Raw genomic sequence first — 26030 nt, 5'->3', positions numbered from 1 at the left:
CAGGGGAGAGCTAGAGTGCAGAGGATACACTGGGAACAGCCGTACCACCAAGGGAGCGGCCAGCAGGGTTGGGGATCTGCTGTCTTGCCTATGAGCACACCAGGTAAGTAGTCTCCTGCCCCTAACCCTTTTCTTCCCCCCCCCCCACCTCAGCCTATGGCCGCAGCACTGGGGAGGAGGGAGAGAACAAGTTTCTGGTGAGCTGGGGGGCGGGGGGAAATGGAGGGCAGAAAGAACAAATGCATTGACGAGCTTAGGAGGGAGAGAACAGGCCCCTGGCAGGATGGGGGAAAACCTGGGGTGGGGGAGGAGGGAGAGGGGAAAAACACACCCCTGGTGGGCAGGGAGGCCCCCAACCCTGAGCCCCCTTCAGCCCCTCCAAACCCTCACTCTCGCACTCTTCCCGCCCCCAGCATCTTGCACACACACCCCACGTCCCCAAGTACCTGCCATGAAAGACCCAGGCAATGCCGGTAAGTCTGCTTGTAATTAATAGATAATAAGTACTACAACACCACAATGGAAATTGTATATGCATCTCAATACTAGGTAAGAGAAATAAGTGTACCATAGCCTATAACTTTTTAAAATTATTCACTATACAAAGAAACTAGAGTAGAACCTCAGCATTATGAGCACCAAAGTTATGAACTGACTGGTCAACTACACCACTCATTCGGAACAGGACATATGCAATAAGGCAGCAGTAGACACCAAAAAATTTTTTAAAAAGAGAGCGCACATTTTGATATTCAAAAGGAATAAATCTGATAATGCCACATGTAAAAAGATACATCAGGGCATAATTCGGCATCTCCTCCTGATTCAGAGGCCCTGTAGCTCATCCTGCCCCAAGCTGCTGAGAGAAAGGGAGAGGAGTACTATATGAAGTTATTTTGTTTAAAAAAAATCAACTGTAAAAACATTTTGGATGCTTCAAATTTGCTGTCTGTTGATGTGAAATTTCTCTATCATATTAATTTTTTGCTTGGATGTTGGAGAAATCTGAACTGATAGTTTTACTTTCAATGTTTTTTCAACCTCAGGTGTGTTTATCTGTTTTGTAGGACCCAGGCACATTTTATTAGAGAATACTGTTTATAAAAACATTGTGTTGATTTTAGTGTTTATTCTTTTTGTTTGGGTACAACATTCTTTAATATTTCTCCATGAACTATCTTTCTAGGGACACCACAAGCAGCAGATGCAGAATAATATATACAGCATTTCTGACAGCAATATATACGTTTAATACAAAAGCAGTAACATATATATAAATTAATGCAGAAAACTAAGTCTTATTCCAATAAAACTATTAAATGTAGTGGGTGGCAAGAGAGAAAATACATTAAAGTTTATTGTTTTGTATGCCTGGACCTCGGAATCCTCCTCCATCCTCCTCACAAATCATAGACAATGTTACATTTCAGTGGCACTGAGAATGAGAAAACTGCATAATTATGGTTACATATAAATGACCTGACTAAACTAAAACTTTCAGTAATATTGTTACCCTTCTTAATAGGTTTGTGGATGTACAGAAAACGTATTATTTAACACAAAAAGCAGCATGTGTAAAGTTTAAACTTATCTTCTGTGTGTGCTATTTGGACACTATTATTCTTTAGTACTTACTGTACACTTCAATAGGAAAGGAATACTAGAGCTGAAATTCTGGCCTCAATACAGTCATTGGTAATTTTGGTGTTAACTTTAATAGAGACTGGATTTCACCCTGGATGTTTAAGTGGTGTGGATTCTTTCACAGAGAAGGAAGCCAATGTACATTTAGTCACGTTGCTTGCATAACAGCATTTCCCTGGTAAATCTCAGATGGTCCAGATTCACAAATACATCACTTGAATTAAAACACTGCATTTTTCAACTATAATGGTGAGCAAAGAGACCTTCCCATACAAGTTTAAATTTAGTTTTCAGGCTGAAAGACCTTCAACACTGAACTCTCTCACCATTTCATGTCAACTTAATGCTTAGCAAAAGTACTAGTGGTTTGTAGAATGAACTCTAACATGAACAGACCAAGTGCAGCAGCTTAAGCAACAAAAGTGTCTATGCCTTTGCAAACTGCCCAACCAAACACACCTTGACCATGACCTTAGGGGTCCACCTCTATGGGTCAGGGCAGCCCTTGGCCTGTAAAGCTAAAAATTATATTTATTGTTGAATGGGGTGTTCATTTGAGACACATGGATTCTTTTTCACTAGTAACTGGATTGAGACAACTCATTTATTTGACATAAAGTACTACATCCGTGGTCCCCAACACGGTGCCCGCGGGCGCCATGGCGCCCGCGGGGGCATTTCAATGCGCCCGCCAGGTGCTCAGGGCTGGCCTGGCCCCGGGCACATGGCGCACGGGCGCTTGCGGGGGAAGCGCGCTTGGCGGGGGGAGCGCCGGGCGCACGGCACTCGGCGGGGCGGGGGCGGGCACCGGCCCCGGGCACGCGGCAGGGGGGGGAGCGCCGGGCGCACGGCACTCGGCGGGAGGGGGGGGGGGCACTGGGCGGGGGGGGGGGCGCGCGGCACTCGGCGGGGGTGGGGGAGCGCCGGCCCCGGGCGCACGGCACTCGGCGGGAGGGGGGGAGCACCGGGCGCGCGGCACTCGGTGGGGGGGAGCGCTGGCCCCGGGCGCGCGGCCCTTGGAGGGGGCCCTGCCCCCGGGCGCGCGGCTATGGGGGGGCCCCCGCCCCCGGGCGCGCAGCTGCGGGGGGCCCGCCCCCGGGCATGCGGCAAGGAGGGGCCCATCCCTGGGCGCGCTAGTGTCCCCGCCCCCTGGCGCCCGGCAGGCAAACGGCCACGCCCCCTGGCGCCCGACAACCTCAAAAGGTTGGGGACCACTGTACTACATAGTCTTCAGATGAAATGACATTCACTCACTGTTGAGCTGGGCTGGATTTCAAGTGGTACCCAGAAATTGAAGACTGTATCTCATTACAAAACCCAAGCCCTCTTCTAATTTGCTTTCCATTTTATAAGACGGGCTAGTTTTACATAGTGGGTCATGGTCCTCAAAAATTTTCTCCTTACCTAGCACTCCAACATTTTAGTACTAAATGAATGGATGTTAGAATTTAAAAGAACTGATTGATCTTTGATTCAGAAGTCCCCGACTAGGTGCATAAGTACGCATATGTAAGAGACACACAGAATTATCCCTAGCTGCATGAAAAGGAAAAGTACACATTATAAAAATGAAATTAATAAAATTTAATTATAAAGAGGTAATAATATCCTGCAACTAAGCAATCCACCAATACACTACATGTACCCCCAAATAATTTTTACAGTTGTGTCCATATGGACTTTGCACAGGATGCCAAAAAGCAAAGAATACTATACAGGAATAGTTTTCTTAATAAAATAAACATTCCTTCATCTTTAGTTTCTCTTCTTTAGCACAGAAAAAATAAATTGTTGAACAGCAGCAGACTTACCAGCAGACTTCCAGAGAAGCTTGAATTTCCTTCTTCTTGAGCTGCTTAGTGATTTTGGGAACCAATAAAAAAGACATGCTATCCTTCTGATGGTTTTGCTAAAATCATTTCGTATTGCCATAGCTAAAAGTATTCTGTAGTTATATCGCTAACAAGAGAATTATGTACACAGGATGGAAAAGAAAAGACCATGAATACCCACACATAGTATATTAGAAGTTAACTGAGACTCAGCCAGTATGTCTCGAACCACCTGTCAGTCCTAAATCCCCTCCCTCTCAGTCATTCAGTTGGAAGTCCTTTAGACCTCCCTCTTTAGAACAAGAAGCAGCTATATTAATAGATTCTTTCGCTAAAAAAAGATTAATGCCTCATAGCTGATGAAGAATTTTAACTTAGTGCTGTCTTTTCAATAATTTTTAAAAAAGTATTTCATAGAAAGGCTTTTTAAAATCCCTTGTTACCCTCTAACTGCCTTTTCTATCTCACAAACTGAAACTAATGTCAAACAACTGTATGATAATTGTCCTTGCAAGAGCTTTTGTGAGACAAAAGGATTTTCCTCTAAACGGTGCCATATGGAGGGTTTCTTGTAAAATTATTGTATGAAGCTTCTCTGTATTAAAAAAAGAGCAATTTCTATATATGAAAAATAGTTTTTTAAAAACTTTAACAGTATAAAGACACTATAAGAAAGTGTCAAAGTAATATTAGTGTTTACTACTGTGTAATTTTCTGAAGTTTGTATGTGGCATCACATTACTATGTGCTTTCAAACAAGACATTAATTTAAATATACTGATATATTCATCCATGCACTAATATACTAGACAGCATGTGTTCTTGCATGTATTTTTAAACGGTATGAACATTTATCATTTCCAAACTTTGATATGTTTCCATCCAATTATGTCACATCTTTCAATTTAGCTCCTTATATCCTATTTGACTTTCTTCTGCTAAGCCCAAATGTTACATCATATTGTAAATCAACACTAACTAAATTATTGAGCACAGATCCTTTCAGATGAAATTTTAAAATGAATTAAGCAAGAGATTTATAAACACAAGTTATGTTCACAAAACTTCAGTAAACAGAGCTCATGTTGTACTTCTATAAGCTAAAATATGTAAAGTATTTAACCCCATTTTATACAGCAAGCATTTTTAACATACTGCTCTTTCTGAGACACAAGCTAGATAGACTGCATTTCCTTTGGTCAATATGACACTGAGAAAAAACTAAACATTACCATTTATACCAGATCTGTCACAATTCTCCAGTCAGTGTCAATTAAAGTGTAGGAGCCAGAATTCCAGCTGAAAGAGCTGTCTATTGTTCTAGTTACACACATGTATGCCAGCAGGCATCTAGTAACAAAGTGACAGGTTTAGCACAAATGGGCCATCAATTCAGAAAATGCAAGTACCAGAGTTGGAGACCCATTAGATAACTTGTTTCTCCCATCAGATAAAATTATTTGGAGTTACAAAACAGGATTTACCAATAACTGGATAAATGAATAATCATGTCACTGAAAACTAAAATTCATATGAAAATCAGATCACTGAAAGAAATACTTATTCATTCAGACAGCATATAAATAAAACTATTAGTTTTACATCTTGATAAAGAGTTCACTCAGAAATCAATAATACTTGAATGTAAGGGCTTTCGTGTTAGCAAGAAGTGCAGCAGATAGGGATATTTGTTCATCTAAACAAATGAAAACAATATTTTTTTTGTTAGTACTAGTGTTTTATAAGTCATTTTTAAAATTCAGTGTAAAAACATCTCTCAATAAAGTGGTGAAAAGGCTTCGCTGATAAGAACAACAACTGAGAATTTTACAATAATCAATATCCAATAGTGTCCAGTCTGTCAGATAGCAATTATAATTGCTAAATAAATCTTAATTTTGATTCTTATTGTTCTGTAGTAACCCTAAACAATGTAACATAAAAGGAGGTTACTTCCCTGTGCCTACAGGTTCTTCAAATTTACAGTTTCTATTTGAATCCCACCCCATATTTGTGAGACTTAAGATTTGTAGCAAGTAATATCTGTTGGTCTTTACCTGTACAATTGCCCACCTTGTGCTCTGAAGAGAAGGCATAAATAACAATGTGGGTAGACATTTCTCCATTCTTCCTTCTTCCATGAATCACACAAGATACAAATCACAGGGGAAGGAGGATGAGTATCAGAATACAGATAGGGACCACACATCACAGAAAACCTCTGGGTAAATAATCTCTCATTTTTCTTGGAATCCTGGACTAAGATATCTTGCTTCAGAAAGGTACAGATGGAGCTCCGGAAAGCTGCCTTACAAGTGTCCAACATCGGTGCTTCTCAAAGAGATGCAGTTGAGGTTTTTTGTGCTCTTTTAAAGTGGGCCAGTGGTTCCTAACCACTAGTCTACGAACCTCTGCCTGGCGGGCCATGGCTCTCTGCCAGGCCACGCCCACAGCTCCTAATGAGCCCCATCAGCAAGGGTGAGTGGCATGTTGGGCAGCTAAGTGTGCTGAGGCTGGAGCTGGGTCGCAGTGAAGCTGTCCCTACTGGGGCAGCCTCACCATGGCCCTGGTTCCAGCTCCAGTGGCCACTAAGCGGCCCAGCTGGCAGGGCCGCATGATAGGTGGCTGTGGTGCTTGGTGGCTGGGCTGCTGGGGCCAAGCATCGCACAATGTGCAGAGGGCAGCTGCTCCAGCCACTGGGGCCAAGTGCCGCGTGCCACATGGAGGCCGACTGCACAGTCCACCAGGGCCAAGTGCTGCATGGTGCTCAGAGGGTGGCTGCTCACGCCGCCAGAGCCAAGCACTGCACAGTGTGCAGAGGGCGGCTGTTCCAGCTGCCAGGGCCAAGCATGGCATAGCATGCCATAGAAATTTAAAAAGGGAAAGCAATATAAGTGCATTGGCACATCTCTCTGAAAATGTGTGAGTTTCTAGGAAAAGAATTATTATTATTATTTTTACTTTTTGGTCTCCATTTTGATTCCAAAGTGCTGAGAATGGGGCGATGCCAGGGTATGGGTGTGCCATCTGCCATTAGCAAATACATGTGGCTGCCCAAGGCTTGAAGTAAATTTAGTATGGGATAATTCTGTGACAAGAAGCTGACCAGGAATTGCTGAGCCAGCCCTCTGTCACTCCAGCTCCAATTAAGGGAGGTAAACTGGAGATGACTAGCCACTGTATGTTTTTATGCCTTTAGACTTCACATTATTTGGGGAAGGCATATTCCACTATTTGTTCGGCACAGCTTTCCTACTGCATAACTCTGTATTCATTGATAAAACAATAGCAAAAATAAAATCTAAGCCAATATTTATTAAAAAATGAACTACTAAATGCATAGGAATTAGCGCACAGATTAAGGCCAATGAATGACATGCATTTTGTGTGTATAAATGCAATGTAAAATATGTGACTGCTTAAAATTAATTTCCTTGATGAATATGCAAATACACACATACATTAATTACCTTAATGAATATGCGAATGTTTCTGTGCCAGTCCACCATATGTTTTGAATGAGCTTGCTGGTCCGTGGCATAAAAAAGATTAGGAACCACGGAGCTTGTGTTTTCCTAATCACTTTTGTTTTTTGCACATAAAAGGCCAATGTCTGTCTGACATCAAAGCAGTGCAGTCTCTTTTCCTCACTGGAAGCATGAGATTTTGGGAAGAATAACTGTAAGTAATAAATTGGTACATATGATGTCAGCAATGAATGCTCCCAGTTCACTCACTTGTCTGGCAATCTGATAGCGACCAAGAAAGCCACCTTCATGGCCAGGTACAACACAGAGCACATGGCCAACGGTTTGAAGGGTGGTCTGGTAAGAACTGAAAGTACCAGATTTAGGTCCCATTGAAGTATAGATCTCACCAATGGTGGGAAGGTCCTAATAAGGATTGGAGAGTAGAAAGCACTGACCTAGAAGACCCACGACCTAGCAATACTAATACAAAGTCCTGATGTCTTGAGGATCAGGAGATAATCTAAAATATCAGAGATAGCTGCTGATTCTGGTGATAACTTTCTATTGTGTTCATGTAGACAAATGCCTCCATTTAGCTAGACAGAAGTTTCTGGTGAACAGTGTGGAGTGTCTTTCAACATGAACTGTTTTGATGCTACATTCAAGTGTACTTACATTACCTTTTAATAGTCAGCCCTGCGTGTAGCCAGAGCTCCCACTGTCAGCCCGACACACAGCTTACTTTTCCAAATTACCACAATTAATAACGGGCCACTATTATTTTTTTATGATTTTCCATGTCTTGTTCACAACTCAGCCACAATTATCTAACAATCATCCTGAAATTCAAGTAGTCCCTTACTCTTTCACTATCGAAAGCACAATTTCAACAGAAGAAGCCCAGAGAGCCCTGGGAAGCTGGTAGACCTTGTGCCAGCTCATGACAAGGCCCCTCCGTCTCAACCACTGATAAATTCATAGTTGGAACCAGCCTGGCTCATTATTTGCTTCAGCTACACCAGACTAACATGGCTACATTTCTATAACTATATTATTATTGTTAAAACAGGCATTAGTTACAAAAACGTGCTCAGTGTTTAGAGTTTAAGGAACACTTGTAAGTTGCTGCAGGCATTAATCTCACTTATAATATCTGTATTCCATGTTATATGGTATTATTTGAGTGTTTGCTTTGTCAGTCACCAGGAGAGAAACATTAAACGATTGTACCACCCAACAAAAAAAGGCCCATCAACACCAGATACACCATTATTGAGCAGAGGGCAAATAATGAGAGACATGGCTGTCCCTACTCCATGAAGAGGAGGCCAACTGCAGGACTGTTTCTTTGCCGTAGAGACATCTGGACTGGAGCTCAGCTCTAGCACCTTGCACTGTGATGGGAGAGTCCCACAACATGGGCTCTAGCCGGAGCCAAGTCAACCCAGCAATGAAATTGCCCTGCAGCCCAAGACCCATGAGCCCGGAGGCTGGCACAGGCCAGCCACAGATGCCTAGTTGCTATACAGAGACATCCATACAGCTAGCTTGTTACAGAGGCTTCTATTTATTACCTTTTGAAATTTAAAATTCTATTACCTTTGTAACCTATTTGTGTGTATATGTTGACCTTCTTTAACCTTATAAAGAACTGACTTTTTTTTTTAGTTAATAGATCTTTAGATGGTTTATTATACAATTGGCTACCAGTGTTGTAGCTATCTACCACAACAGCAAGCTTGCCTAGGTAACAAGATAGGTTGGAACATCAAGGGAACTTTCTGTGTCGCGATGGTTAAGTTGTTATAGTGCCTGAGGAGTTTACACTTAATTCTTGGTTGGTGAAATCTAAGTATAAAACTCACAGCTAATGTGGGGTGTGTGCCCTGCTTCTTCATAGTCTGTCCTGACAAGCCTCCCATCAGAAAACCCCAACAGCACTCTTCCCAGAGGCAGAAAACCCAAATTCCCTGGGAGAGGGCAGAATTGAACCTGTGCCCCACACATACTAAATGAGTGTTCTAACTGCTTTGCTAGGAGTTATAAAATGGGTGTCACCTCCTTCTCCTACAGGTGGGTTTTGAACAGGGCTTGATCTGATATGTACGTTCACAAGGTTGCTGCTGGGTTGGACCCACTGGATAAATTATGTGGCTGATTGCCTGTCTTTCCCTGGTTTGAGAATCATTCTGGGGTTTATGCTGGAGAAAGGCATCCAGACACTTAGAATGAGGTGGCAGTGTATGTGCCAAGAGGCAGCAACTTAAGTGCCTAGGGATTTCTACTTGGACAAACTTAAGAGCCAAGTGAGTTTATGTGCCTACAAAGTTCAGCAGTAGCTTTGTGGATTATATGGGGGGGGGGGGGGGAATTTAGGACTCTAAGTCTGGTCTTAGATGCCTCAGTCTGGGTTTAGATGCCTACGCAGAGGCATTCTCAAGTTGCACTGAGGTTAATCAACAAGGCTATTGCAATTTTTTATGAGCCTGCTAAGAGCTGCGTTCCTTAAATCAAAATATTCTCTGACAGTGATGATAACTTTGTTTTAAAGGAGCGCATGTAAAGGCTAGATTTAAACCTTTCAGTCTGTCTAGAGTAAACCACCACCACCACGTTTTATGATTTCCTAAGAAGATACCAGGGACTGAATTGTGATTCAGAGTCACAGTGTGGTCCCTGGTTCCCCAATGTTCTGTGAGGAAGTAGTCTGTGCAAATTCTTATCTTGACACAGATTCCTAGCTCAGTCACGCAGGCTTGTTCAAGGGTGTGGAGCCCATGCTCTGGCCACTTCCCACTGCCTCTATGGGAAGTAAAACAGCAGTCTATCCACAACGGCTCTTCCCTCTGCAATGAATGTGACCTTCAATGTGGGTAATCTGTGACCCCTTATTCCCTGCACTAGTGAAAAGGCACAACCAAGCCCTAGGAAAGGGTTTGAGAATTTAGCATAAATCAATGTAAGGAAAGGAAATCTTTTAAATTTAAAAACTGAAGCAATCATGGTTGCATAATAAAGAAAAATAGTGTATTGAGTGACTCAAGAACATAGTCAGCCCATAATAGTATGTAGTAGGGATGTATGGGAGTAGTCAACTACTCACATTCTACCCACCTCACCCCCAGGCAGCAAGAGGGGGGAAGCAGGAGCCTGTGCTGGGGGGACCAGCTTAAAAGCCAGTTTCCCCCCAGCACCCAAGTGCCGCCTACCCCCTCTCACTTCTGCCTATATCAGAGGCAGCTGGGAGGGGGGCAGGGGCTGCTGCAGTGAAGCAGCTCCTGTCTGCCAGGAGTCCTAATTCCCCACCGATATCCCCTGCTGACAGGCACTGCTGCTGCTGGCTGGGCACGCAGCCCACCTCAGTCCCATCTTGCACTAGGTGCAGGACCAAACACTGCTGCAGCTCTGTAATTTAAAATGCAGTAGGAGCTGGGAAGCAGGCTGCCTTTTAAATGGCAGAGCCACGTCGGGTTTAGTCCTGCACCCAATGTGAGCCAGGATTGAGCCGGGCTGCCTACCAACTAATCGAGTAGTAAATAAAAATTCTATCACTACTTGATTTGTTAAATATCTGCTTCCTAGCATCCCTAATGTATAGTAGGGGTGTAAATGGTTAACATCACCCTTACTGGGTGATGCTGACCGGTTACCGTTAACCAGTGGGTTGCTCTAGCCCTGCAGGGCTTGTCCCAGGTAGGAGGCCCTCTAGCCCAGCTGGAGCAACTCCCACCCGCGGTTGACACAGCCAGTGCACCACGGGCAGAGGCGCTCCAGCCCAGCCGGAGCAGCCCCTGCCCATGGCAGGTGAGCCACTCTAGCCCAGCTGCTGCCCTCCTCCTGCTTCTCTTTAATCAGTTCAATAGTCACATGTAACTTTCAACCTCTTACCTAATTAACTGGGATTTTACATCCCTAGTGTGGAGACCCCTGGGCAATTCGATCATCACCAGATCAGAGGAAGGAGGATTATTTCTACAGTCTCCTCTGGCAGATTGACAGACAGCTGAAGACAGACTACATCAGACTTTCCTTTCTGAAAGCATCCCTTCATCATTAACACCGGTGGTAGCAAAAGTGGGAGAACTAGTGTGGAGGTACTGCCAGTGTCCTACAACATTTTAACCACTTAGACTAGCTCTAAGCAAGGTAGACAACATGATGGTCAAAGCATCAATGGCAAGTTTACACTATCACGTCCACAGATGAGAACACTTATGGAGCTGCACCAGTGGTGGCAAAAGAGGGACATATGCAGGGTAGAATATAACAGGGGTGGTCAAAACATGGCCTGCAAGTCACATGTGGCTCTTTTACCATTAAAGTGTGGCTCACAGAACTCACGACATCCTCCTCATTTTCCACTTACCAGTCTGCAGGGGCAGGGTTCGGGACCTCTGCCGGGAGGTAGGGTAAGGGATTCTTCCCAGCAGGGAGGAGAGTCTCAGGGCTTCAGTTCCATTGGGCAAATTTGTTTGGGCCTGAGGCTTCATCAGGAGTGGGGCTGAAGCCCCGAATCCTGGCAGGTGTTCTCCAACTCTCAAACTTCTGAAGTGGCTCGGAGGGTCAGAAAGTGTGGCCACCCCTAGTATATACATACACAGACCTTGGGACTCAGTGCTGATGAAGGCACACCAAAGCATGGGTGCTGAGAGTTACCAAAAAGGAATGTCTAGAATCAACGCTTGTTATTTGACTTACTGAAGATATTTTGCTGGGGGCATAGATGATGCATAGGGGAGGGACATGAGGGGCATGTGCTCCCCCATACACCATGTGTAGGAGGAGCCAGGGGCCAGTCAGCAACCAGCTGGGACACTAACAGTGGGGGGAGGGGTCCTCCCCTTCCCTTCTCCCCCACTCACCAGCGGCAGTGGGGAAAGTGGAGCAAGGAGGCCCCAGCCTGCTGTACTCCTCCAGCCACGTTGTTTGGGGGAGGGATGGGACTGGAAGAAAGTGGAGTGAGGCAGTTCCAGGAGCAAAGCCCCTTTCACAGCATGCATGTGCCTGCTGCTTCCACCCAGCACAGCATAGGCTGTAGAAGAGGCTGGAAATATTAGCAAGAGCCAGTAGGAGCATCCCTGCAAGCCTCTTTCTTACTGGTGCAATACACCAGGGTGCACGGATGTACTTTCACCTTTGCCTATGCCTTGTCAAGCCTGTGCATTTGCTATGAGATCACATTGATAGGCATGATATAAAACAAATACTCAAATAAAGTCAATAAAAACTAAAAATTCCTGCATATGTGCTCAGCTCAGCAAATTCCACCACAGCTGGTTCAGATTTCTACCTCAACTGTTCACCCACTCCCAACTAGGGATGTAAGCAGCTAGTCAAATAACCGATAAACAGGAACTTATCGGTTAGCACTACTGACTAGTTGCATCCCCTCCTCGGCTGCGGCTCTGCAATGTTAAGGGTCAGGAGATCTGGGATGTCTTCACGCACTGGCTCCCCTGTCCCTTACAATGCAGAGCAGCAGCGGAGAAAAGTTATGCTGTGACCCAGCGTGAGTCAGACTGAGCACTGTAACTGCCTACCCTCATTGAATAATCGAGTAGTTGATTGGTTTTTTTAAATCTATTGACTACTTGGTTAGGAAAGGAACCGCATTTTAACATCCTTATTCCCAGCAGAAACCCTCTTCCAGCAAGTTGCTACGTTAAAAAAAAAAAAAAAAAGGACAAAGAAGTTTTCCCAGCAGCTACACACACATACAAACACAAAAAGGGATTAAAAATTAACCAGCAATCAGTAATCCATAACTCCCAGAATCTTGCTTTCATGTAAATGACTTTACAAATAGAAAAGTACTGCATCTTCCTGCCTCTCAGTAATGCAAAGCAAGCTGTCATATAATGTAACAATTTATGCCTTTGTGACTAAATTAGCATAGCTCCACTAATGGGTATTTTTGTTTGTTTGAATTGTTTTATTTTTGTACTTTTACATAGGTCTTTAATCTCACACCTATCTCGTGTATTGGTCCCTATATTTACCATTGAAATACTGAGATCTCATTATTTATATACTAGAAATATAAATGTTATGTTGAAACAAAGGAAACAAGGACTAAGAAGAGAAAGGAGAAAAATGGCAGAATATTTACATGAATTATAGTTACAAGTAAAAGACATAAACATACACTAAAACCAACTAAATTAACATTGCACCTGACAATCATCCTGGTGTACTGAGATGCATTACTTGATGTATCTAAATCACTGAACACTGAGTACCCTGTAGCTATTCCATAGAATACAGAATACTACTGACTTCAGTTGGTGTTATGCAAGTAATAGAGCTTTTGGAATTAGGATGAAATCTATTGATAACAGATACAATATTACCTTTTGGGGGGGTCCAAAACTGGACAGAAAGCATGTAACAGAAAAGAAGGGCTTAAGCAACTTTGATCCCTTTTATGAACCTATGGAACCGTCTCCATGCACTACCTCTCTTTTAATCCATGGAAATTCTAAAATACCTTACAATGTCAGCTACCACAGTGCCACACAAATGCCTGTTCTTTCAGCTGATGTTGTAAAGAAGAAGCGGAAAGCATTATCTCCCACAAATGTAAATAAACTTGTTTATCTTAGTGATTGGCTGAGCAAAGACAGCATGGACTTGTAGGCTTTAAATTGTTTTACTGTTGAGTGCAGTTAATTTTTTGGATGCAATTCTACAATTGTAAGTTCAACTTTCCTGATAAAGAGATTGCACTACAGTTTTGTATTATATTAATTAAAATACTATTTCTTTTTTCCCTTTTTACATTGCAATAAATTGTAATAAAACAATATAAAGTGAAGTATCAGAGGGGTAGCCGTGTTAGTCTGAATCTGCAAAAGCGGTGAGGAGTCCTGTGGCACCTTATAAACTAACGGAAGTGTTTGAGCATAAGCTTTCGTGGGCAAAGACCCACTTTGTCAGATGCATGTAGTGTAAATTTCCAGAGGCAGGTATAAATATGCAGTCCAGAATCAGGCTGGAGATCACGAGGTGGATCCAATCAGGGAGGATGAGGCCCACTTCTAGTAGTTGATCTGGAGGTGTGAATTCCAAGAGAGGAGAAGCTGCTTTTGTAGTTAGCTAGCCATTCACAGTCTTTGTTTAATCCTGAGTTGATTGTGTCAAACTGGAAAATGAACTGTAGCTCAGCAGTTTCTCTTTGAAGTCTGGTCCTGAAGTTTTTTTTGCTGCAGGATGGCTACCTATAGATCTGCAATTGTGTGTCCAGGGAGATTGAAGTGTTCCCCTACAGGTTTTTGTATGTTGCCATTCCTAATATCTGATTTGTGTCCATTGATTCTTTTACGGAGGGACTGTCCAGTTTGGCCGATGTATACAGCAGTGGGGCATTGTTGACACATGATGGCATATATTACGTTAGTGGATGTGCAGAAGAATGAACCAGTGACAGTATGGCTGATCTGATTAGGTCCTATGATGGTGTTGCTGGTGTATATATTTGGGCAGAGTTGGCACTGAGGTTTGTTGCATGGATTGGTTCCTGGGTTAGAGTTATTATGGTGCGGTGTATAGTTGCTGAGGAGAATATGCTTCAGGTTGGCTGGTTGTCTGTGGGCAAGGACTGGCCTGCCTCCCAAGGCCTATGAAAGTGAGGGATCATTGTCCAGGATGGGTTGTAGATCACTAATGATGTGTTGGAGAGGTTTTAGCTGAGGACTGTAGGTGACGGGCAGCGGTGTTCTGTTGATTTCTTTCTTGGGCTTGTCCCGTAGCAGGAGGCTTCTGGGTACATGTCTGGCTCTGTCAATCTGTCTCCTCACTTCCTCGTGCGGGTATTGTAGTTTACAGATGCTTGTTGAAGATCTAGTAGGTGTAGGTCTGAGGGGTTGGAGCATATGCAGTTGTACCTCAGTGCTTGGCTGTAAACAATAGATTGTGTGGTGTGTCAGAGATGGAAGCTGGAGGCATGCAGATAAGCATAGCAGTTGGTAGGCTTTCGGTATAGGGTGGTGTTTGTGTGACCGTCACTTATTTGCACCATGGTGTCCAGGAAATGGACCTCCCGTGTAGACTGGTCCATGCTGTGGTTGATGGTGGGGTGGAAGCTGTTGAAATCATGGTGAAATTCTTCCAGAGTCTCCTTCCCATGGGTCCAGATGATGAAGATGTCATCAATGTAGTGTAGGTAGAGAAGGGGCGTGAGTGGACAAGAGCTGAGGAAGCATTGTTCCAGGTCAGCCATAAAAATGTTGGTGTATTGTGGGGCCATGCGGGTGCCAGTGAGAGTGCCAATGCCCGAGATGATGGGGCGTCCGGGATTTCCAGGTTTGTGGATCTTGGGTAATAGATAGAACAACCCTGGTTGGTGCTCTAAGGGTGAGTCGATTTGTTCCTGTGCTTGTGCAGGGAGTGTCCTGAGCAGATGGTGCAGTTTCTTAGTGTATTCCTTAGTGGGATCTGAGAAAAAAAGCCTGTAGAATTTGGTATTGGAGAGTTGTCTGGTAGCCTCCTTTAGGTAGTCAGGCCTGTTCATGATGACAACAGCACCTCCTTTATAAGTGAGCACTGTACTCTTTGTATTCTGTATTGTAATTGGAATCAATAGATTTGAAAATGTAGACAACACCAAATAAAAGGTATTCTATTATTGGTTAACAGTGTGATTAATCACGATTTTAAATCAAGTGATTAATCACTATTAATTTTTATTAATATTTGAATCTCGTCTGCCCTGTTTATTTTATATTCTTTGCTGCTTGGAATGTGCAGATGTCAAGACAGAAGAATGATAATGCTGAAATGAAAATTAGAGAGGGTATGTGTACATTGACGTGATTAAATATTGTGATGGTAATGGGCTAATTTTTGGAAATGGCATTGTCTTCACATTGCAACCTTAACATTCTTTATGATAATTTGTTGTAGATGTATTGCGCATATACGTGTGAGTAAAAATTAAATATTAACTAAACATGAAAATCTGTTAATGGATTAAGAGAGAGGTTTATAATGGAAATAATAAATTAATCTTAATTTTAGTCAGATATGAGGTTCTGTTGTCATAGTAATAATAATTCATAACAAGTGACTGGTCTTTGATTTACTAGTCAGCAAGAAAGGTCACTCTTGTAAGCAGTTCTGTTCTAGAATACAGATAAAAATAAATATAAAGGCTAGGACTGGAAAAGGGGCATTGAGTAGTCTTACAATATGATTTGACACATGGTGTTGGATTCAGTGTATGATAGATCACTTTGCCTGCAGGCTTTAGTTTACTAGGAGTCAAAATGAGTAGATTTCTGTTTGGGAGCTTGGATAGAACTACGTACAAAGGAAATAGGGTAGAGCAGGGGTGGGCAAAAGGGTCTCTGTGGGCCGGATCCAGCCTTCCAAGTGGATGGATCTAGGTCAGAGAGGCCCTGCTGCTCCCCCGCCCCCAGGCCAATTAGGGCCTGGGGGTGGGAGAGCGCCCAAAGCCTTCTCTGTTCTGCCCCTGCCCTGTGAACAGCATATGGCGCTTTCCCCCGCTCCCAGGCCCTAATTGCCCTGAGGGCAGGGGAGCGTGCGAAGCCTCCTCCCATCCTGCCAGGAGCACGTGGCGCTTTGAAACGCTGTGTGCTGCTCGCAGGGCAGGGGGGAGAACAGAGGAAGCTTCGCGCATTCCCCCGCCCCCAGGCCAATCAGGGCCTGGGATTGGGGAAGCTGCATGAAGCTTCCTTCGCTCTACCCTGACGCTGCAAGAAGCCTGCGGCATTTCAAAGTGTGATTTGCTCCTCGCAGAGCGGGAGAAGGCTTCCCGTACTCCCTTGGCCCCAGGCTCTGATTGGCCTGGGGGTGGAGGAGTGTGCCAAACCTCTTCCAGGTCACGGGTGCCTAGTGCGACAGGGGCAAAGGGGCTCCCCCATGCCCAGACCAATCATGGTCTGGGGGGTAGGTAGCCCCGCCCCTTCTGGGATAGCCCGGAGCTTCTTCAAAAAATTTTGATGTGGCCTCCGGGCAAAAATTATTGCCCACTCCTGGGGTAGAAACAGAAAACAAAATATGGTGTTAACCATGAAGTTAGGATTGCCAGGTGTCCGGTATTCAACCAGACAGTCTGGTTTTTGGGCCTTCTGTCCGGTAAAAAAAATTAAGAAAATATCAGAAATGTGCAATGTCCGGTATTTTCTGGTTTTCCAGCTGGGTGCCAGACGGAAGCCTGGCGGGGGCGAGGGGAGTGGCTGGGAGGCAGGGTGCGATTGGTGCTGGGAACCTCTGGTTGCGTCTGACGTAGGAGTGACACCTTGGGAGAAGAGGAGAAGCCCTGTCTGTCCTCCTGAGTTCTGTTCAAGCATGTTGTGGAGCCAGACTCGCTCATGCTTCGCCAGGACGGTGCGTAGGATAGGCAGCACCCTGGGATCTGCATGTGCCTGGGTCAGTCTCACTCCCCGCCGGCCTATTCTCTCCCCCCCACTCCCTCCCCTGACCAGCCCCGTTCCCCCAACCCCTTCCGAGCCAGCCCTGCTTCCTGCCAGCCAGTTTTCCTCCTCCCGATCTGCCCCGACACCCCGCCCCGATTTCCCCTGGCCATCCACACTGTCCCCAAACCCGCCACACCAGCCATGCTTCCCGCTGGCCACACCCCCCAATCTCCCCTGGCCAGCCCCGCTGCTCCCCAAGCCTCCCCCCGACCAGCCCTGCTTCCTGTCCCCCCACCCCCGGTCAGCCCCCCACCCCCAACAAGTGTGTCCAGTATTTTTTCTGAAGCTAACTGGTAACCCTACATGAAGCCTATATTTCAATTAGCGATTATGTTCCTACGTTAATTCATTCCAATTTGATCAGTTTAAGACAAAATTAGTGAGTGTAATGCTGTGAGTATCCATTTATGAATTAGAGATTACAGACAGCGTGCTCTTCAGATGAATGGATGTGAAAATTGTGTATTTTCTCTCCACAGACAGAAAATAGAAGAGACGTTTCTTTTGGACTGAACTGAAATAGTCTAATACAGTGCCTGAGCCTTCTGTCAGAAAGAGTCACTACTTATCTGAAAGAATGACCATTCCAGAGAAACAAGAGAGAAAGGGAATGAAGAAAAGGGACCAGGATGGGTGGGGGCTAATTAAGGAGCCCACCCTCCTTGCTAAACTGGGACAAAGTCTGTGTCTATGGAAAGGGACAGTCTAGCAAGTAAAGCAGAATTGGGCCCAAACAGGCAGGCAGCAGATAGGCAAATGGGGAAAACAGGGTGTGTGCCCTGAGGGCAGAGTGGCAGGACTAAGGGAAGAAAGTACAGGCTTGGGGAAGTCAGATCCCTGTGAATGATGGTAACTTGGAATGGTGATATTGTGAGCTACTGAAGGTGTCGTTTTGGAAAATAAGCAAGTGTGATTTAAGGAAAAAGAGTGAGAAGTTAACTTTGCAAAGTCTGGAAGAAATTGAGCAAATGAATGTTTAGAAGAAAATGATTGGTTTCTTTGCAGCCATTATGAAGGAAAAATGGGCCCTTTTTCCAAAGGAATGTCTGTAAATAAGCCAGGTAAAGAGACAATCTGGTTTAGATCATTTACCTATGGATGTTTTAGTTACATTTGCTAAAAGAACATAAGGGTGTTTCTATTGAAACTTTTGCCCCAAATGTATAAAAGGTAACGTAATCTATGTACAGCTGTAATGAAAAAGAATGTGTATATGTATGTATCTCTGTGTGTACATATATATATTGTAAATATGTAAGGTTAGGTTTAAGATAAATTAGTTTTGTTTTTATCAATGCCATTTATTCAAAGTTGCAGAGCTGACATACCTATATTGGGGGAAAAGTAACTAGTATTACTTGGCTTTTGGTATATAGTATTTCCCCCTTTTAAGGCACCCCAATGCTTAAAAAGTTTAATATATTTTTATAAACCAATTTGTGGCTCTTACTAGGGGCAGCCAGAACCAGGGAAATGGGGAGATTCTGAATTTCTCTCTTTTTTGGAGGGGTAACAATAGCAGATGAGAGCTGGAATTAAAGGGGGGGGGGAGGCAATATTAGGAACACTGAGCCTTAAGGTAATTCTGAGTAATCAGACTGTCACTTTTATTAAAGTACATGAAAATTCTGAGCATAAGAAAAAATATTATGCCTTATGTAAAAATTGATATGGCTAAAGTAAAAGAATGTGCATTTTCTATGACATGCAAGGTATATTGTATAAAGGTAAAAACTGCAAACAAAACATGCGACTTAATTGAAATCCTATTAGGGCTTCAGGAGCCACAGTAGGTTGTGTTTTCTTTTTCAGATTGTTGTGTGTTGTGAAAGCAGGACTTGAAAGTAAAAAAGTAATCAGAACTCTGGCAAATGTTATTGTGTTCCTTTTAAAGACAAAGCTCCTGCTTGCTTTAAATCTAAAAGAACTCCAGAAAGTGTCTATGAATGCAAATGACCTAGCTGGCAGCACAAAGTAACTGCCCATAATGAATATAACTGGTCAGCAAACAAAATAGCTAGGCTCAAATTATAACTCTAAAAACAAAAAAGGTATGAAAAAGTCAGCTCTGAGAAGAAGAAAATATATAAACACCCAACTGTAAAAGATCTGATGCTGACGTTACTGTTTAACATTTGGCTAAATTTAAAGTGTATAAGTAACCTTGTAATGCTGTATAATTTACATGATTTTGTTTTGGAAAAAGAAAAACCTTTAAGAATGCTAAAAATGGTAATTGGAAATACACCTCATGCTAAAAGAACCCCAAAGCATTATAGTAATAATGCTATTATTATAGTAATAATGCTTCTTGACTATTCTCTGTAAATAAATTTAAAGCATAACACAGCAGAGAAATTACTAACCTAGTCTGCTGTATAAAAAAAAAGAAGAGGGAAACTGTACACCACCACATCAATTTGATAGTTGGACAGTGGGATAATTTACCCTAAACTGTTGAAGGGCAGAAGCCATTGAAAACCCTGCCTGCCTACAGAACATAAACATTGGACAGTGGGATAATTTACCCTAAACTGTTGAAGGGCAGAAGCCATTGAAAACCCTGCCTGCCTACAGAACAAAAACATAGGTAAGCATGGGGCTATGTGCAGGCAAAACAGAGAAATCAAAAAAATATTTGTAAAAGAAAGAAAGGAGGATTTAAGCAATAATCTGCCATCCCCCAAAGGGTAGAAAATGTTATTTTGTTTTTCAGAAGATCAGAAGAAGTTGATACCAGCTGAAGAACAACCTAAAATACCATGGAACTATTGTTGCAATAAAGATTGTGTTTTCTGATTGTGTTTGTCTTGTGGTGCTTTGTCTTATGGCTAGCATTGCTGTGTATTGTGTCTAAAAAAAGAATATGTAAAAATACTGGTTTATTTTTAAAAAGTGTTAATTACAATGTCAACTTCTAGCCTGCAAAGTCCAGCTGAACACACCTCGATGTTTTATAAAATTAAAAGTTTTTTTTTAAAAGCCATTAACACCTTCCCTAAATACCAATAGAAATGTAGCCGTGTTAGTCTGATCTAGCCGAAACAAAAAACAGGACTATGTAGCACTTTAAAGACTAACAAGATGGTTTATTAGGTGATGAGCTTTTGTGGGCCAGACCCACTTCCTCAGATCAAATAGTGGAAGAAAATTGGCATGACCATATATACCAAAGGATACAATCAAAAAAATGAACACATATGAAAAGGACAAATCAAATTTCAGAACAGAAGGGGGAGGAGGGGATATGTCCTTTTCATATGTGTTCATTTTTTTGATTGTATCCTTTGGTATATATGGTCATGCCAATTTTCTTCCACTATTTGATCTGAGGAAGTGGGTCTGGCCCACGAAAGCACATCACCTAATAAACCATCTCGTTAGTTTTTAAAGTGCTACATAGTCCTGTATTCCCTAAATACTGTAATGGCCCTGTAAAAATATAGTTACCCTAACACTGTTTTAACGTGAACTACAGAGCTGCCTGTCACCCTTTTGCTGCCTCCCACAGAGGCAGCAGTGTGGGGTTGGGGGGAGGAGGGTGCTGGTGCTCTGACAGAGTCAGCTTTTAAGCTGGCTCCCCCTGAGCACCAGCTCCTGTTGAGCCACCAGCCCTCTCCTTGCTGCTGCCTCCGATAGGCACAGCATGAGAGTGGGAAGGTAGGTGGTACATGCAGGAAACCAGCTCCTGACACACTCTGGCTCCCCTGCACTGCTGCCTCTGTGTCAGAAGCAGCAGCATGTGGGGGGGAGGGGGCAGGCAGGAGCTGATGCTCATCGGGAACCAACTTAAAAATATCGAAGTATCTGTATCAAGAGGCAGCAGTGCAGGGAAGTGGGAGAGGGGCTGCTCCCCAGGATCTGGTGTGTGCAGAGTGTTGGTTCTGTTTTGCTGCTTCTGTATCAAAGGCAGCAGTGCTCGAGGGCAGGCAGGATCCATTGCACACAGGTAGCCAGCTTTTAAGCTAGCTCCCTGCACACACTGGCTCCTGGGGAGCTACCTGCCTCTCCCCCCATGTAACTGCTGAAATTTTCAGCAGTTACACTTTTACTTGATTACATACATTTTAACATCTCTAGTATGTATAGTTGTGCATAGTTATTTGGATCCCACTGTGCCCGTGTGGTTCCTTCATATTAGGTTTTTTGGATAAACAGCACATCAAACCTCTCTGAATAAATCTGAACCAGTGTCCTATCACATCTCAACTCCTAATTTTAATACACATTAATAAAAGAGGCAGTTTCAGTGTTAACATCAGTAAATACGGTCCTAAAATGACAGAAACTAGCAGGAGGCTGGAGGGGTGTTAGCCGACGGTCAGGGCAGTGAGTGGTGTGTGTTATACACCCGAGACTTTAACTGCTGAGACCGGGGTCCCTTGCAGTGGGCAACCTGGAGGAGGTTGACGGGCGCCCCAATAAGTTTATAGGGAGAGTTTATAACACCTCAGATTTTAGCTGCTAGAATCCAAGATTCCTTCACAGCGGGCAGCCTTAGGGAAAGACTGAGAGATGCCCCAATGGATCTGTCACCTGGGAGTGACACAAATCCAAACGCCCAAGCTCTTCCTATATTGTGTGTGTGTGTGTGTGTGCGCGCGCACGCGCTATACACCCAAGACTTCAATTGCTGAGACCAGGGTCCCTTGCAGTGGGCAACCTGGAGAAGGTTGACGGGTGCCCCAATAAGTTTATAGGGAGAGCTTATAACACCTCAGATTTTAGTTGCTAGAATCCAGAAATCCCTTCGCAGCGGGCAGCCTGGGGAGGCTGAGAGGTGCCACAATGGATCTGTCACCTGGGAGTGACACAATCCAAAACACCCAAGCTCTCCCTATACCTGTCCCTTTTGACCGGCTGAAGTTCTTTTGTTTGTGTTCAGTTCGGGTACAGCAGCACGGGTTCAAGTCAGAAGCTTGACATGCACTGGCTTATTTATAGGAGAAAGAAAGAGAAAATAAAATAAAGAAACTTGGTTCAGTATATATAAGTGAATGAGGGCATCCCACTTATTCCTTTATAGCTAAATCACCTTACCAAAGGCAGTTTACAATAGAAATGAAGCAGTTTGCCTTAAGAAACTATAATAAAGTAACTAAACTTATAACAGAGTGACAATTAAAGTGTACACATAAAGAAACACATTGCAGGTACAATTCTCACCCCTGCGTTCCAGACTTGGCGTGGCCAGCGTCTCTCTCACAATCCCTCGGGAAGAAGTAGGGCGAGGTTGGGCATTCCACAGACCTCGGGAGACAATCAATACCTGCCAGCAGGTGTAGGTGATTGGAGCTCAAATGGGGTGGGCTACTAAACCCCTCTTTATACCCCTTGGGTCACGTGGGCTTCTTCCTGGTCTCAAGTGGCCAATTAGGAAAAATGGCTTTGAACGCCAAGTTTCCCACGAAGGGTGCAAAGCATAATTCACACCTGGGAAGATGCAGACAATGGGCACCTCTGGTATGTGATGGGTGAAGATTCCTCTCCTGAGACAGTGCAGGCGTGTCAATTACTGATACTAGCCATCAGGGAGACGGGAAGCCTCCCAGTCGTCAGCTAGCCCATTTACTGTCTGGTTTCTGTTTATGGTAGAGTCAGGGACAAGCACCACACCTGCGTTCCCAGGGCATCAAAGGCTGACTGCCTTTCTCTTGCTCTCTGGGGGGGGGGGGGAACAAGATGGGGTTCATGTCTGGCTACATGGGGTCAGTGAAGTATTGGAAACTTTTAACTCATTTTGTAAAATTGAGTAGGCTTCAGACTGATGGCATCTCTTCAATGAACTTAAGATACTTAGTGTTAAAAAACTGGATTGAGGGGGTATTATAAAACTGTCCACAGTGTCAAGACACAGTAACTGAAAGACACACATTTGTCTGGACTGAATCTGAGTACTGCTTTGGGAAAGATGAGTTTGGTCCATACTACATACATCTCCATCAATTACAGTAAAACTCCAGTTGTCCAGCATCCAGTGGTCCAGCATTCCTGCTAGTCTGGTACCACCTAGAACCCGTAAGTGCTCCAGGCAGCCGGACAATTGGAGCTGCTCTTCCCTGGGCTTCCTGGAGTCAGCCACTGGTCAGTTTCAGCAGCGGCTGACTTGGGGATGCCTGGGGCAGAGCAGCTGGGGTGCTGCCGGGTTGGTCCTGCAGCACCGCCCTCCCATCCTCCCCACCTCAGGCCCCTCATAGCGCCCCCTTCCGATAGTCCAGCATATTTGATAATCCGGCACCCTCTGGGTCCTAAAGGTGCCGGATTATCGGAAGTTTACTGTACATCACAAATCTCTTGTACCTAAGATAGTGTTCTATGGCGGGTTACTGATAAAGATAAAACTATTTTCAAAGCACCAGATTAAAAACCATCTCAAGTTTCCTTCCAGTCTTAACACACAAAAGCAGACTCACAAAGCATAGCTATTGTTTTCTTTCTAGCAGTTTTGTTACATATACAAACTTTTCAAAACACCTATACAAATATGTATAGGTATGTTACTGGAGCAATGGCAACATAAAAATGAGACTGAAAATTATGGAGATGTAATTAGGACTAGTTGACTCATCTGAGGAAGTGGGTTTTGCCCACAAAAGCTCATGATCCTGTAACATATTTAATAGTCTCTACGTTTTTTATTTAAGTTACAGACTAGCACGGCTACCCCTCTGAGACTTTAAAACTAGTTAAGATCTCAAGAAAATGGTATTTAAAACCCAGAAGTAGTCTTTCTTCTTCTCCAAATCAAAAATAAAACCCTGCTACTGGAAAACATGCTCAGAGGACAACCCTGTGTGTTGGTAGAGAGATGGATTAGATGACCTAATACATTTCCCTTCTCTCACATCCAGAATATGAAAATTATATCATAATTACCATGATTCTACCCACAATAGTTCTGGGTAATTTAAAAGCCAGAGCTGGCCAAGATCTAGAAAATCATAATCCATTCCTCTGCCAATGTAAGATTGTTCCCTACTGTATGTTTTCAGTTTTTTGTCTAATATAGTTTTGTTCCAAGTCATGAAGCTTCCGCCACGCTTCTTAGATAACTATTCCACAGGAACAGATCTCAGCATTAGCCAGTTTTTCCTGACTGACAGCCTAAATGTTTCTATTAAATTCCAGCCCATTACTCAGTCACCCTGCATTTCCCTGGAACCACCCTAAGCAGCTTCCCGCCCTGGCAGGTGTTTACATCAGCAAATGCGTGTAGATATTTCTCATGTCATTAGGCGCCTCACAATCCTATTTGATAACTAGGTACCTGGCTTACTCATGACGGTCACCAAACTAGGTTCCTAGGCAGCTTTAGGCGGTTAGTGTCAGGTGCCCAATCACGTCCCAAGGCCCTGTGCAAGGCGAGGCACAGACCTAGACCACAGAGTTTTGTTTGAACGTGGCTCTAGCCAGCTCTGTTCCGCTGGGGAAGGAGGGGAACCGCAGAGAGGAGAAGGAGAAAGGCTTGGGGCGTGGGGGAGTAATGAGACCACTGGAGAAGAGGGGAAAGAGAAGGGGAGGAGGAGACAGGCCCTGGGGGAGGGAGGCCGCCAGCGCTGGGCAGCAGGGGGCTCTGTGTGACTCACCCGCGCACCGCAGGCTCTGGGAGAAGATGAAGTGGCAGCAGAGGTCGCACCAGGTCCTCAGCGCCCGCTGCAGCCTGAAGCGGTGCCGCTGGCCTTCGGGCTCGGGCTCGAAGATGGTCCGGACGTGGCGGGGGCGCTGCAGCCCGGGCCGCCGGCGGCCGCACACCGCGCCCGGGGCTCCGGTTCTGCCCGCGCGGGGCGGCGGCGGCTGCTCCCCCAGCGGGGCGAAGAGCTCGCGGGCCGGCAGCGCGGGGGGCCGGGGCGCTCGGGGCGCCCTCACCACCGGCACCCGCCGCCTCTTCTCCCGCGGGCTGGGGCCCCCGCCGGGCCCGCGAGCCGCCGCCATGCGCCGCCCGGCCAGGCAGCACCGCGCAGCCTGCGGCGGCACCTGCCCTGGGCGGGCGCTGAGTAGAGCGGGGCCGGGCCCCGTCCATCCTCTGCCTGTGCTGGGAGGCGGGGCCGGGGCTCAGCCCGCTGCCAGTGCCCCCAGGTGTGGGAATCGGTGCCCCTCGGCGCGGGGAATCGGGTGTCACCAGCGCTGGGAGACGGCGGCTCCGGTGTCACGGCCCGGCCAGGGCCCTGCGGCTGCTCGCTGCGGGGGAGCCGTCGCTCAGGGATCAGGTTCGCTTGTGGTAAAGTGACTGCGCTGGGCTGATGAGCCTACCACGGGGAATCAGGAGCTGGTCCGACGTGTAGCGGGTCTGCGAGGAGGTAGCAACATTGTACCAGGAAAGTGGCACGTGGTCATGTAATTAAAGAGCATCGTAAAGCAGAGAGACAAGGAAGCAGAGTTAAAAGTTGCAATATTGATTGGAACCGGCTTCTTGACTTACGAGTGCTTAACTCTACTTTAAAGTGCCTTCTTAGGAGACGCGCAAAATACGGTGTTTCCACTGATGCCTGCTCCGCCAGCTTGCCAAAGATTAAACACAGAGCTCATAAATAAAATACATTTCCTCAACAAAAAAAAAAACAAAACTTCCACTCAACTTTGTGCAATGTTCTGCAGATGATGAACCCAACCTTGACCAAAGCTTCCAGAATCTAACTGTACTTGACTAA

General features: G+C 44.8%; 1 protein-coding gene across 2 annotated transcripts in view; it reads right to left on the bottom strand.

Moving 5' to 3' along the window:
• RASSF3 (Ras association domain family member 3) overlaps window positions 1-25711 on the bottom strand; it is a 140271-nt gene extending 114560 nt beyond the window's left edge. The window contains exon 1 of one of the 2 annotated variants that reach the window (XM_025188258.3): window positions 24969-25711. In XM_025188258.3, the coding sequence (XP_025044043.3) occupies window positions 24969-25314 (346 nt within the window). In that variant the 5' untranslated portion in view covers window positions 25315-25711. Of the gene's footprint in view, window positions 1-3455; window positions 3594-24968 lie in introns of those variants that run through there. The other variant, XM_006130205.4, reaches the window with a different exon arrangement.
• Window positions 25712-26030: the final 319 nt, after the last annotated feature.

Source organism: Pelodiscus sinensis, chromosome 1 (genome assembly GCF_052426305.1).
Source record: "Pelodiscus sinensis isolate ZL-2025 chromosome 1, ASM5242630v1, whole genome shotgun sequence".
In the NCBI taxonomy this organism is placed as follows: domain Eukaryota; kingdom Metazoa; phylum Chordata; order Testudines; family Trionychidae; genus Pelodiscus; species Pelodiscus sinensis.
This window is presented reverse-complemented; position numbering and strand designations above follow the sequence as displayed.